The sequence below is a fragment of the Electrophorus electricus genome, chromosome 12, assembly GCF_041902795.1.
Source record: "Electrophorus electricus isolate QZ-2024a chromosome 12, ASM4190279v1, whole genome shotgun sequence".
Classification (NCBI taxonomy): domain Eukaryota; kingdom Metazoa; phylum Chordata; class Actinopteri; order Gymnotiformes; family Gymnotidae; genus Electrophorus; species Electrophorus electricus.
This window is the reverse complement of record NC_137508.1, coordinates 28,952,501-28,967,500: the sequence shown is the minus strand read 5'-3', so window position 1 is coordinate 28,967,500 and position 15,000 is coordinate 28,952,501. Positions and strand designations below refer to the sequence as shown.

Sequence of the window (15,000 nt, the reverse complement as noted above, 5' to 3'; positions counted from 1 at the left end):
CGGAGACAAAATTTTACGTACTCCACACAGCTCACAAACCGTTAGATATAAAATGACTTGATGAAATCGGTTGAGGCGTGTAAATGTGTTTTTTATCCAGGAAAAACCACATCTCTGCTGTTTACTTGTATGCGTCTATGTATATATGTGAACTTTTAGCATATGAAGTGCAAATTTATCATATGAAGTTCAAATGTTCAAGAGAGGAAACTATAAACAGATGTAAACTGAGGAGAAATGCAATTTTGCTGCTCTGTCATAATTTAGAAGAGCTGTCATGAACTCAGCACCAGTAACAAATGTTGGGGTTAGTCAGTCACCTGTCTCTTGGTGTGGTTTATTAATATGCATTGTCTTATTTGCATGTTGATTTTGATTGGCTTTCATGTTGGTCACAGGTGAATGTACGACAGCAGTAAGCTGAGGCTGGTACACTAAATATCTCCATGGTGTCATTAGGAAAAGGAATAAATACCGTGTCACACATTTTGTGTGGCATAGTGCAGTTACCGTGAGGTTTTATTCATTTAATTTTTGGCAGTACCCTGACTTGAACAAAACTGGTAAGAGTTTTTTGTCTCCAGTGAATTTCTTCAAATGATGTGTTTCAGACACTGTAACACACGCTTCTCAATAACTATCCTCAGTCATCGCCACAAAACTGTCACTCACAGGGGCCAACGGTGGTAACTTGGTAGTGACCATACTGACCAAGTATAGTGGGATTATAGTGTGAGCACACTGAGAGTATAGTGCGTTGGTCTTGAGTGTGGTGGGAGTATAGTGTGAGTACACTGAGAGTATAGCAATTTGGTCCTGAGTGTAGCGAGAGTACACAGAGAGTATAGCGACCTGGTCCTAAGCATAGTGGGAGTAGAATGTGAGTACACTGAGAGTATAGTGGCAGTAGAGTGTGAGAATACACAGTGTATAGTGAGTTGGTTCTGAGTATAGTGGGAGCACACTGTACCAGTGTGTGCACACTGAGAGTATAGTGATCTGGTCCTGAGTATAGTGGGAGTATAGTGTAGGTACACTGAGAATACAGTGAGCTGGTCCTGAGTATAGTGGGAGTAGAGTGTGAGAAACACAGAGTATAGTGAGCTGTCCCTGATTCTAGTGGGAGTATAATGTGAGCACACTGAGAGTGTAGTGGGAGTATAGTGTTGGAGGGCGGGGCTCTGACCTGCGTGCTCCGTGTTGATATGGGCCTTGATCTCAGTCTCGTCTACGCCCACGTACTCGCACAAGCTGCAACACAGTGAGAACATCCACTGTTCCTTGTCCACATGCAGAGACATGTGGCTCACAAACTGGGCATTCAGCTCCGTCTGGAAACCACACACACGACAGCTACATGCACACGAAAGAAAGAGAAACCCAGTGAGACTTTAGGAGAAATTTCTTAGTATGTGCTTTCTATGTGGTGTACATACATGTGGGTTTGTGTCTGTGTGTGTATAAATAAATATCTGTTAAAAGGTCGCACTGGCGAGAGCACACCTGATGCAGGTAATCAATGTTTCAAAGAGCGAGAGCACACTGACTAAACGAGTGCAGTGGTCAGGTAAACCCATGCTTGGGTAGAATAATCAAAATATGCATGTTATAAGATCTGGGTTGAAAATTGGTGAGTATTTTAACACATTTCAATAGCACGAACATTAAAGCTTTCAAAAACCCTGATTAATCACCTTTTCAAAAATGATAATCTCATAGAGTACTTTACAGCATTCCCCACATCTTTATGTATTTTGTGTTTATTCAGTTTGAATGTAACAGTTGCAATTGCTGTAGTACTTCACATTTATACATTTCCACACAAATAAATTTAAGAAAACCTTCATTAAAAACCTTAGTTCATTTTATGTACTGGTTAATGGATAATGGTTAGGAGATTCTCAGTCCTAAAGAGATCAGGAAGGTTGTGTGATGCCCAGTTCCAAAGTAAGAGAAACAGTTTTAATAAGGTATGGGCTGAAAAAATAGGAAACCAGTCCTTTAATGTTTGTGCATGTGTAGGTCTGGATATTTACAGGTAATTTCATGCACACACACACACACACACACACACACACACGCTCACACACACACACACACACACTCACACATGTATACATGTTCCCACACGCACAGCACAGGCAGGCTCACCTGATGATTACAACACAAAACATTTTGGAGGTGAGTTGGAGTGAGAAAGGGTGGGAGGGAAATTGTGTGGTGTGTGTGTGTGTGTGTGTGTGTGTGTGTGTGTGTGTGTGTGTGTGTGTGCGTGTGTGTTTCCAAGACCACATACCTGTAGTAGAAGGGGCAGTTCCTGCGCTCTCCCCTGTCAGCTGTTACTGCGGTAACGATGTGTTCAGCTTCTGTGCTCACCAGCTTGACTGAGTGGATTGACAGGTGCTGATTTAGGTTGGCCCGGCACTTGGCTGCGTAGGGACACAGGTGACACTTGTACCTCCTTTCCTCTGCAGAGTCAGAGGCACAGGAGAGTCAGAGCAGAGGCACAGCACAGTCGCAGGAGAGCCAGAGTCAGAGCAGTCACGGGAGAGTCAGAAGAGAGTCAGAGGAGAGTCACAGCACAGTCGCAGGAGAGCCAGAGTCAGAGCAGTCACGGGAGAGTCAGAGGAGAGACAGAGCTGAGTCACAGGAGAGTCAGAGGAGAGTCACAGCACAGTCGCAGGAGAGCCAGAGTCAGAGCAGTCACGGGAGAGTCACAGGAGAGTCAGAGCTGAGTCACAGGAGAGTTAGAGCAGTCAGGGGAGACTCGGAGGAGAGTCAGAGCAGAGTTAGAGCAGAGTCACACGAGAGTCATGGGAGAGTCAGAGCTAAGTCAGAGGAGAGTCAGAGGAGAGTGAGTACAGCAGGCTGGTACTCGTGCGACACCCTAGCCCTGCGCTTGGTAGCCTCTCAACTAGCCTGAGTGCACCGCTGTGTCTGTGCCTTTCTCTGTGCTACCACTCCAGAGGAATTTTCCTCAAGGCTAACAGAAGTGATACTGTAATGCTAACACACTAAATGAACCGCACTCACAAACTTTGTTTAATTAAGCCAAGTCTTTCCATGCATTGCCTTAATTGCATGCTTTTTTATGGTAATGGGGTTGTAGGATGAAATATGTCATTTAATTAAAATGCTGAAATCAAATGCATTCATATTTGTTCAACAATGCAGACAAGCATATAGCAAGAACAGAACAGCATCTCCTGACCCCACCTGGCGTCCCAAGTGCCAGACTGAGGTGGCCTGCTGTTCAGAGATCAGCCGTCCCTGCACACATGCTGGCAGAGCTTCTACGGCTCTGTGGGCCGTAACTGACCCAGGACCAGCTGTGGGGACCTCAGGCTCCAGGTTGCTAAGCACCTGGGCACTTTGCCCAAAAGGCCAATCAGGATTCAAATCACCTTAAAGGAAGCATAGTGAACATTATTTACCCACCTGGAGCTTTAGTCTGGCCAACACAGCAAAGCTTTTTAGTACAGAGGGTGTGCATTACTGTTACTCTGCTGTTTAGTACAGAAGGTGTGCATTACTGTTACTGTGCTGTTTAGTACAGAGGGTGCACATTACTGTTACTCTGCTGGAATACACCCCCCAGTCTCACTGAGTGGCAAAACATTCTGCAACATGGCTGCATTTATTTATTTATTAGGAGAAAAAGTAAAACCAGGAATGAAAGAAGCCATTATCTGTTCAAAGGCAGTTGGGCAGCATTGTGTCCACATTACCAAAGAACCAGTGGTTCATGGACATCGACATGCGGTCAGCAATCAGGTTTCCTGAGATTTATATGTACCTGAATACAATGCCAGGGAAACACACCAACCCTAACTTTGCCCCTAACCCTAGTTTGTATAAATATCTGTATTTTATTAGCGCTTCTCCAACACTTCTCCTCTCTTTACCCTTTATTAGCTAAATTCTTGCTCACTGTTTGTACAGTCAAGTCCGTCTTTCTGCCTCTGGGTGGCGTAACTGTGACTCCCACAAGCTATGACCTCTGCACGTGCGTGTACCCAAACAGGTAAACACACGTACACATAAAAACCTGTCACTACCCTAGGACTGTGGGAAGGGTTTAGGACATGTTAACGTGCAACGCTACCTGACAAGTTTGTGTTTGTTCAGGCAAAAGCAACTCAACTTTTACAAGTTTGCTGTTAGGGTCGGAAAGACCTGGAGTCTGCCGTTTGGAGTCTGTTTAATGAAGCGTTTATTTTTAGCAAGCTTCTAACAAGTGACCTATATGTGCACCAGGCTTCAGCAAGCTGTGAGTATGAGAGTGTGTTTTTGTAAATGTGTGTGTTTCTGTGTAAGTACGGGTGGTGGGCGTTGTGTGTGTGTGTGAGGCCGCTCACCTGTGTGTAAAGACAGGTGTCTGGAGAGCGTTTGCTGGCGGCCGAACACCTTGCCGCACACGGAGCAGGGGTATAGCTGCTCGCTCAGTGTCCAGGGCGCCACACCGTTCCCCACCTCCACCAGTGCCTTCTCCAGGTCTGCACAGCCAGCAAAGCATCGTGGGACAGTGTCAGGCCGCCGAACGGTGCGCTCCGATGTCTTGTTCACACTCTCACACCCACCACAGCCAGCCAAGCACAGCTCAAAGGGGCATCATTCACACTGTCCAAGCAGGCAGGGTCCCATAACACCCTTCTCCCAGCACTTGAACAGAAGACACAACTTCATGAGGTTTTTATAACCTTGTCTCTTTGACTGTGAGATCTACTATTAGCCCTGAACACATCTGTCTCTAGCACTTGTAGACCTTTTTAAAATAAAATCTCTTAATATCCCAGGACCCACTCTGCCTTACAGCACGCAGTGACCATGACAGCCAGTGCAGTTCCACCCTGGCGCTTACTCTGAGCTGCTACCTGTCTGATGACAAAGTCGAACCTCAGTGGGATACCATGGTGGATATTAGCAGAATATTGTGGTGGATATATACGGAACATCGTTGTGAATTTTAGTGGAATATCATTTTCGATGTTAGTGAAATATTATTGTGAATATTAGTGAAATATGGTGGATATTAGTGAAATATCATTGTAAATATTGGTGAAATACGGTGGATATTAGTGGAAACACCTGACACAGTCACTGTAGGGTGCAGTAGAGCCTCTGTCCATGCTACTAAACACCTCCCAGAAAAACAGAGGGAGAGAAAGAGAGAAAACAGAGAGAAAGAAAGAACAGTACTCCACAAGGAGGCAGACAGAATTAACCTTCTGATGAAGGTGGTTGGCTTGGCATCCAATTAAAATGCAGCCCCATGTCTCCCCGCTTCCCAGTGGGGGGGGACAACGGACAGAGAGAGTGGGAGAGGGAGAGAGAGAGAGAGAGAGAGAGAGAGAGAGATAAATAAATAAATCAAAGGGAAATTTCGTCATTGCACATCGCAGTCCCTTCAAATAGCTGGGTGGTGCAGCATGTGTGAGGGGCTATTATTCTAGTGGAGCTTTAACATAAACACACACACACAACTGACTTACATTAGTGTTCTTCTAACAGGCATCATATGTGTGAGTGTGTGCCAAACCGCACACACACACACACACACACACACACACACACACACACACACACACTCACACACACACACACACACACACACACACACACACACACTCACATAGACACACCACAGTGACATCAGCATAATTCACTAGTCAAACAGCAGAGGCACCAGTCCAAGGCATTTGGAAGCACATTTGTGGGACACAGTACTGAACACGTGTGGGTGTCTGTGGGTCACACCAATGACACGCACAGCTGGGCTAGTTCCTGGATACACCTCTACACCCTCAACCAGTAAATACATGCTCACACTGGGCCTTCTGCATATGTACTCAGTGTGTGGACATGCATGCGTGCATGTGTGTGTGTCCAGAATAACGGCTCCTCATAAACAGACCCATTTTTCTGGAGGCTGTCCTTTGTGGAGTGAGCTGCTAGATTGATGGGGGCAGAGAGGGGAAAAGGGGAGATAGAGATAGAGAAAGATAGAGAGAGAGGCTGTAAAATGAAAGAGAGGCTGTGAGACAGAGAGAGAGAGAGAGAGAGAGAAGCTGTGAGAGAAAGAGAGAGAAGCTGTGAGAGAGAGAGAGAGAGAGAGAGAGAGGGGCTGTGAGACAGAGAGAGAGAGAGAGAGAGAGAGAGAAGCTGTGAGACAGAGAGAGAGAGAGAGAGAGAGAGAGAGAGGGGCTGTGAGACAGAGAGAGAGAGAGAGAGAGGGGCTGTGCGACAGAGAGAGAGAGAGAGAGAGAGAGAGAGGGGCTGTGAGACAGAGAGAGAGAGAGAGAGAGAGAGGGGCTGTGCGACAGAGAGAGAGAGAGAGAGAGAGAGAGAGAGGGGCTGTGAGACAGAGAGAGAGAGAGAGAGAGAGAGCAGTGTCTCTGACATGCTACAGAAGGCTTAATGGCCATTAAAACCATTAAAAGCCAGATGCGACAGACTTGGCAGGCAGTCTGAAGGACGTCTCTAGTGGGATGCTCACTTCCACCCCAGAGCCTGGTCTAAACGTGGGGCAAGGAGGAACCCCATTGGGCAACCACTGGAGGAACGTATGGCTGTTTGTGTGTGTGCGTCTGGACCCCCAGTAACAGAAGCACCGTCAGCAGTGCACACAGGTGTCTAGACACCTCCATCTGTCCGCGCTGGTCTGGGGTCTCACTGACACTCACAGCTGAGACTCACTGCGGCAGGTTCAGGGCTTACTCTGAGAGGGAGGGGTGTCCAGATCATCCAACTTTCCATTTCCTCTGACGTTTGTGGAAGATGGTGTTTAATTGTTTAGCAATCGACCAAAAAAAGTTAAAATAAGATAAAAACTAAACTGTCCATAAACAATCACTATTACATAGTAACAAGTAAATTAAAAAAGATGTCGTATCAGCTCACATGAAAATCAATGAGATGAGATCAGAGCATATTAGCATTTAATATTAGAGCATTAGGTTATTAGAGCATAAAAGTATTAGAGTAATAGAGTATTAAGTTCAAGTTCAAGTTCAAGTTCGGTTTATTTGTCACATATATAGTCATACACAGTATAACTCACAGTGAAACGGTTTGAAATGGAGTGAAATGGAGAGCTCTGTCCAAACTGAGGAAAAAAAACAGGGGTGTATAGGGAAATAAATAAATAAATATATATATATATATATATAAGACCATTAAAGTATCAGAGTATTAGAGTATAAGAGCATTAGTTTTAGAGTAATAGAGTAATAATAGTGTTTTAGAGTAATAGAGTATTAGAGTAATATAGTAATAGAGCATTAGAGTAATGGAGTATTAAGAGTTTTAGAGTAATAGAGTATTAAAGTAATTCAGTAATAATAAAATATTAGAGTAATAGAGCATTAGCGTTTTAGAGTAATAGAGTTTTAGAGCACTACAGTTTTAGAGCATTAGAGTAAGAGTATTAAGAGTTTTAGAGTAATAGAGTTTCAGAGTAATAGAGTATTACAGCATTAGAGTGATATAGTAATAAAGTAATAGTTTAGAGTAATAGGACATTAGTTTTAGAGTATTAGTTTTAGAGTAATTTAGTATTAGAGTAATCGAGTAACAATAGACTATTAGATTAATAGAGCATTAGTGTATTAGAGCATTAGTTTTAGAGTATTAGAGTAATATAGCATTAGAGTATTACAGTTTTAGAGTAATAGAGTATTAGAGTAATATAGCATTAGAGTATTACAGTTTTAGAGTAATAGAGTATTAGAGTAATATAGCATTAGAGTATTACAGTTTTAGAGTAATAGAGTATTAGAGTAATATAGCATTAGAGTATTACAGTTTTAGAGTAATAGGGTATTTCTCACGGAATGCTCCTCCCCCCACGAGTCACGTGGTACAGCCCGCCGCGTGCAGGGGGATTCACGTGTCATTTGTAACCACGCCCCCCGGTATAGCATACACCTGTATAGGCTTTAATGATATATGTTGGTTTGTCAGTGCATGCTCCCCGTTGGTCATTGTTGCTATGTAGCGGCAACACCTGTTTGTATCATGTCTAATCATGTGTAGGTTATCCTTGTGACGTGTTGAGTGTCAATGTTCCCTGTCAATGTTATATGTCAGTGCCACCACTGGTGTCCACGTTGTGTGTTAATAAATGTCTTTCACTATCAAGGGAGTCTGGACGTCCTGCTCCACGCCCATCGGCACTCTGGCAGTCTGCGTTACAGCATTAGAGTTATAGAGTAATAGAGTAACAGAGTATCGGAGCATTAGAGTAATAGAGCATTACTAGTTTTAGAGTAATAGAGTTTTAGAGTATTAGAATGCATGAACCTGCGTTTACAGTCCTGTGCTAATAGTGCTGTGCTGGTCCTACAACACCAACTGGATTAGAAGTAACATGTAATTAAATAAGTACATCAGGCACACAATTACCTAACTATGTGGTATGGCATAATGTGTGTGTGTGTGTGTGTGTGTGAGAGAGACCTGTGCTCCTCTGTTCTGTCACATTAAGAGAGCTTCTTCCATTTCAGCTGCAGTGGGTGTTTTCCCTGCAGTGTGAGTGCTACAGTGTGAGTGCTGGAAAGAGCGGGTTTGGGGTCTGAGTCAGACAAGCCCACAGACACACCAACCCACTCCCAGCCAATCAGAAACCGCGCACCGTGACTCAGCAACCATGTGACACGACCAGGCCTCTGAGGACATCAGTGAGGAATCTCACCTTCCCACAGTGCACTGGGAGAGAGGGGACCGGGGGGTGCCCATATGCTGTGTCACTCCCAGATTCAAACGGGTGCTTACTGTTCACGCTTTGTTTGTTTGTCATTCTCCTGTCTGTCTGCACATGCGCTTTTCATCATTTTCACTCACTCTCACTCTATCTCCCTCTCTCTCACTCTTTGTCTCTACCTCTCTCTCACTCTTTCTGTCTCTACCTCTCTCACTCTCACTCACTCTCTCTCTCTTACTCCCTCTTTCTCTCTGTCTGTCTCTACCTCTCTCCCTACTTGTTATAAAGCTGTGAGCTCCTCAAAAAGTTTCTGTTTGTCTGATGAGAACTAAATGCTCCTGAGTTTTGGTTCAAACAGTGAGTCAGGGTCACAGGGTCGCAGGGTCACAAGGTCGGTGCCATCAGGATCCTTGTGGGTCAGGCTGGTTAACAGAGGCACTAGAGTGTGCACATCAGCTTCTCCAGCGCTTAATGGGTAAATGGTCATTAGTGACAGACAGGAGACGACCCAGGTTTTAACGCACACACACACACACACACACTCACACACACACACACACACACACACACAGCACAAACATACACACACACTCACACACACACACACACTCACACACACACACACTCACACACACACAGCACACACATACACACACACTCACACACACACACACACACACAGCACACACATACACACACACACACTCACACACACACACACCACACACATACACACACACACACACACACTCACAGACACACACACACACTCACACACACACAGCACACACATACACACACACTCACACACACACTCACACACACACACACACACACACTCACACACACACACATACATACACACAGTACTGTACAGATATGTACTGCTTACACTGAACAAAAAATCTGGATTGTTTTAAATATGAACTGTAGAGTTGTGGTGAAATCCAGCATCTGAAGGCGTTGTGTGTGTTGCATGTGGAGCAGGAGTCACCACCCACACCAGGTCACCAAAGGTGTGAACTATTTAGAAATGAAAACGACTTACAGAAGGAGTGACCGGGGTCATGACTGCATACACCATGTGTGTGCATGCTTGTACACTTAGTGTGTGTGCATGCTTGTGTGTACATGCGTGAGTGTATGTGTTCAGTGAATTAACTTTCAGGGCACCCTGGACATAAAAACCCAATCATTTTTTCATTAACTGGTCTAAGGAAGCGGGCCAGGCTCCCGCACGACTAATTACCCTCCGGCAGACGGGCCGGGAAAGGGAGCACAGAGCACGAGAAGCCCAGTGCTGAGGCCTCCGGGCTGGGTGTGCACAGGGCACAGTGCCTGCTCCAGCTCCGCAGCTCTGGAGCAGACAGGAGATTTGTACTTATCATGCCAAAGTACGAAAACATGTTGGGGTCAAAGAGTGTGGAGGGTGCTCATGGCCCCCCTCCATGTTAGATCAGCGTGAGAGTGCGAGACTGTGGCTCAATGCTGGCAGAGAGCTGGTGATCAGCAGGGCCTGTGAAAGCCGCCTGAGCCTAGCAACGTGCCTCCAGCAGGGCAGAGCGGGGGCGTCCGCTGCTGGCAAGGGAGGAGGGGAAGGGCGTTGTGGTGTGTGTACCTTGCTGGTGGGCGGCTCTGGCGGAAGAACTGGCCTCAGCAGGAGAAGAACTCTTGGAGCGCGAGCTGAAGGGTGATTGTCTGAAGTGGTCGTCCAGGAAAGGGCTGCAAGGAGACACGGGGCAGTGAGAGGCCTGGCCACACTGGTCCCAGAGCTGTACTGGTCCCAGAGCGTTCTCCGAGTGGGTGCATGGGCCGCACCATTACCTGTTTATGCTGTACGCTGCGCTGTCTTTGTTCTCATTAGCTTTGCTTACTTTCTCTGTAACACAGAAACACAGCCGGGGGTTCAAAGGTTAAGATTCTTTTCTCCCACTGCACAAAACACAAATTTATTCTGATAAAGCAGATACTTTTCATTCAAATCCAGTGTAAATGGGCCATTAAACACTGATGACTCAAAGTTAAGTCAGAACACAAGGAAAAAGAGCAGTTATGCTAGAGCAGCTATACTAGAGCAGCTATGTTAGCTCAAGCAGCTATGTTAGAGCAGCTGTGCTAGTGCAGCTATGTTAAATCATCTATGCTAGATCATTTAGGCTAGAGCAGCTGTTAGCTTATCTATTCTAGAGCAGCTGTGTTAGCTCATCTATTCTAGAGCAACTATGTTAGAGCAGCAATACTAGTGCAGCTATGTTAGAGTACCTGTGCTAGAGCAGCTATGCTAGAGCAGCCACGCTAGCTCATCTACTCTAGAGCAGCTAAGTTAGAGTATCTGCTAGATCATCTATTCTAGAGCAGCTATGCTAGTGCGGCTATCCCTGAGCAGCCATGCTAGCTCATCTATTCTAGAGCAGCTAAGTTACAGTATCTGATAGATCATCTATTCTAGAGCAGCTATGCTAGTGCGGCTATGTTAGATCACCTGTTCTAAATCAGCTATGCTAGATCATCTATGTTAGAGTATCTGTGCTAGATCATCTATGCTATAGCAGCTATGTTCGCTCATCTATTCTAGAGCAGCTATGTTAGATCATCTATTTTAGAGCATGTTAGAGCAGCTGTGGGCGATCTGAGTGGCTCTGCTCTAGCATCCAGGCCTCTTTGCTGGAGGGGTGTAGCTAATGACCCCACTCTCCAGTTGGCACTTCCTGGGCTTGCCCCTCCCTCTGACACCCCCTCTGTCACATGACTCCCAGAGGATGGAAGGGCTCTCTGGGTTGCCATGACAATGGTGCAAGAGATGTAGAGAGGGGGTGGGGGGAAAGGGATGGCGAGAGAAGGAGAGGAGAGAGAGTAAAAGAGGAGAGAGAGAGTGAAAGAGGAGAGAGTGAAAGAGAGTAGAGAGAGAGTGAAAGAGACATACGCAGAGGAAGTGTGTGTGACCAAGTGTGTGTGAGCCAGAATGTTTCAGATGGTGATGATCAGAGTACAAGGCTTTGATGGAGGGGAGGTTACACACACACCCACACACACATCCACACCCACACACCAACACTTCACAGATTCTGGCTGTATTGTGTGAATAGTGTGAGTGTGTGTGTGTGTGTGTGTGTGTGTGTGTGCACGTGTTGGAGAGGGGGGTGATGCTAGCGGAGGGTTGTTCTCAAGCTTCAGAGGTGCTACATGGCATTTAAACAGAGAGCTGTAACTGGCAGGAGTGCGCAGAGCAGGCGGACCACAGATAATTCTCTGTGCTTTCCCCAGAACAGCCCAGTCCTGCCACCGTTTAACACCAAAGACACCCCCCTCAGAGGCAGCGCACGAAACAAACAGCCTCTATTTCACTCACCAGACAGTTTGAACAGCAGCTCAGAGGCCATTTTGACTGATATGTCCTGGGAGAAGAGGTCTTTTTGGGGGCAGGGCAGAGGCTCTGAGATACTAGCCAATGACTCCTTCTTCTCACATGCCCCTAAAGTGCTGAAGCCTAGTAGGTGTGAGGGGGGTGGGGCTACTTCTGGGGGCGTGTCCACATCCATGGGCTCCGCCTTCACTGTCACCTTCTGGAGACAGGTGTCCTTCTTGTTCTCTGGAAAGGGGCATTTAGAGACAAAGGTTAATCAGTTATATGTTTGGTCATATTAGGTGATCATTAGGTGATCATCTGTACTCATAAACTTCACCCACACTGAAGAGGTTGAAAGCAACGTTTACAGATGAAAATGAGGTTTAATACCTGTCGTACCCTGAGAAAACCAAAATGGTCAACACAGGACATGTGTTACATCAAGCTGTGTGTGTGTGCCTAAACTGTACTGTCTAAATGTAATGCTAAAAACCAGACCATACCAGCAGTATGATGGCTAGTCTGAGCTATCTGCATGTCACCTGCCCAGAGAAACTAAAGTGCTCAGAGTCTTGAGTCTGTTGACATCCAGGTCAGGGCCGAGACCCAACATCCTGGCACCATTTAAGAGTTTAGTCAGGATAGAAGGAACCACCTTTATTTCCAAACTGGTGGTGTGCAGACGCTGGTGAATGCCACAGGCATGTTTTCCAGACAGTCTGGTTTTGGAATCAGTGGGGATTCCTCAATGATGCTGATGTTTAGTGTGTGTCTGGAAAAATCAGCTCATTGACTGACAAGAAGATTCACTCAACTGCATTCAAATGAACTGTATGAACTTAAATGAATTCAAATTACAAATATTTTGCAGCTAGAGGCTATATGAAAGCTTTCAAGTTTACAATGAAAATTATTCAGAAAACCAGAATGATCCAGTAGATTTATCAGCGTGTCAGATTTATCGTACACTGTGTGGACAACAGACACCTGAGCTGGCCTCCCTTATGGCTATAACAGCCTCCACTCTGGAAAGCGTTTCCACCCATTCAGTCAAAGAGTGTGTGTGAAGTCAGGGACTGCTGCTGGATGAAATGACCTGGCTAGCAACTGATGTTCCAATTAATCCCAAAGGCATTCAGTGGGGTTGAGTACAGGACTCTGTGTTCAGTGGGGTTGAGCTCAGGACTCTGTGTTCAGTGGGGTTGAGCACAGATCTCTGTGTTCAGTGGGGTTGAGTTCAGAGCTCTGTGTTCAGTGGGGTTGAGTACAGGACTGTGTTCAGTGGGGTTGAGTACAGGACTCTGTGTTCAGTGGGGTTGAGCACAGATCTCTGTGTTCAATGGGGTTGAGTTCAGAGCTCTGTGTTCAGTGGGGTTGAGTTCAGGACTCCGTGTTCAGTGGGGTTGGGTACAGGACTCTGTGTTCAGTGGGGTTGAGCACAGATCTCTGTGTTCAGTGGGGTTGAGTTCAGAGCTCTGTGTTCAGTGGGGTTGAGTTCAGAGCTCTGTGTTAAGTAGGGTTGAGTTCAGGACTTTGTGTTCAGTGGGGTTGAGTACAGGACTCTGTGTTCAGTGGGGTTGATTTCAGAGGTCTGTGTTCAGTGGGGTTGAGTTCAGGATTCTGTGTTCAGTGGGGTTCAGGCCAGGACTCTGTGCATGTCCTCTAAGGACACAGTCATGATGACTTCCCCAAACTCTGACTACAATCACAAGCAGAACTAACTGAAATTATGTTTTGTCCTTCATTATAACCGAGAGGCCCGAACCCTGAAATCAGCTCCACCGTGTAATTCCTCCAGCAGACTGATGGCAGTCTGCGTTCTAGTAGGTTCTGTGTTCTCCTGCCATCCGCTAAACCCATGTGGCCATCAGACTGTCAGATAGTGAAGCCTGAAACATCTTTTCAGAGAATTTATCTCCAGTGCTCTCTGGTCCAGTGGTGTCGTGCAGTACACCACTCCATTGGACGTGTGCTGAAGACCCCCACTCGCCATGACGACACGCATTGATTCTGGAGGTCGTGTGGCAGGAGAGGACAGACGAGTTTATGTTCCTCACACTTCACACGTCCTGCTCTGAGTCTGCGTGATTTACTGCCATTTCACAATAACAGATACGGTAGAGAAGAAATTTCAAACGCTAACTTGCAGCAACTAGCATCACAAGTCTGAGCTGTTCAGTAGACTCCTGTTCGAGTGTGTGTGCTTGATTCCAGACGTTTGTGGCCGAAATGCCTGAACTCAGGAATAAACGTTTTTGTAGTGTATTTCACACTCCTTTATTTACCCTGAATGTCACTAGTTCCACCATAACTGTCCACAGAATGGCATGTGTGACTCATCCCACACTAACCCAAACAGACACCCAGACCATTCTCATATTCCAAAATTCTTCAGTAGTTCACCTGGTCGAGCAGATGCATCAGGTGTGTTAGGTCATTGTGTCAGTTCCTAGGGATCACACACTCGACGGAGTGTGCGACGGAGAAAACACATGACCGTCTGCCAGATATAGTAAACGCTCAAGTTGAAATGAACGGCACTCTGGGTTTTCTAAAGAGGACCGAGCTGGACGTGGTTGTCTTCTGCGAAAAGGAATGTTCCTGCTGTGCTTCTGAAGGAAGAAGACAACAGTGTCTAATTATCTTGTCTCTCCTTACAGGATATCAAAGACAAATTATGCTTAGCTGGCTAACCATGTAATTATACATGTTGATGTTGGGCCTGCATACAATAAGTCATATCAGACTGTGTGTGTGTGTGTGTGCGCGTACACACGTATGATGATAGTTCCAGTCACCTCTGTATGTGGAACTTTTCTAGGGTCAACATAAACGATGCAAAAGCCACAGAAAAGCAGAGAGACAGAGAGACCGAGAGAGAGAGAGAGAGAGGAAGACAGGGAGACAGAGCTCAGCGGCTCGCACGGTTCATCAAGCACCTTAATAAAAGCGA

The 15,000-nt window shown here is 45.9% G+C and overlaps 1 protein-coding gene across 8 annotated transcripts in view; it reads right to left on the bottom strand.

The window, feature by feature from the left end:
- The window catches only part of znf827 (zinc finger protein 827), a 59,039-nt gene that overhangs the window by 11,250 nt on the left and 32,789 nt on the right, over nt 1-15,000 (bottom strand). For 7 of the 8 annotated variants that reach the window (XR_014126427.1, XR_014126428.1, XM_081724461.1 and 4 more), the window contains exons 6-11: nt 12,051-12,290; nt 10,526-10,580; nt 10,320-10,423; nt 4,359-4,496; nt 2,297-2,468; nt 1,187-1,353 (exon numbers count right to left, since the gene is read on the bottom strand). Coding sequence is in view for 6 of the 8 variants with exons in the window: in XM_081724461.1 (XP_081580587.1) it covers nt 1,187-1,353; nt 2,297-2,468; nt 4,359-4,496; nt 10,320-10,423; nt 10,526-10,580; nt 12,051-12,290 (876 nt within the window). In the remaining 2 variants the exon portion in view is untranslated. The remainder of the gene's footprint in view (nt 1-1,186; nt 1,354-2,296; nt 2,469-4,358; nt 4,497-10,319; nt 10,424-10,525; nt 10,581-12,050; nt 12,291-15,000) is intronic. The other variant, XM_081724460.1, reaches the window with a different exon arrangement.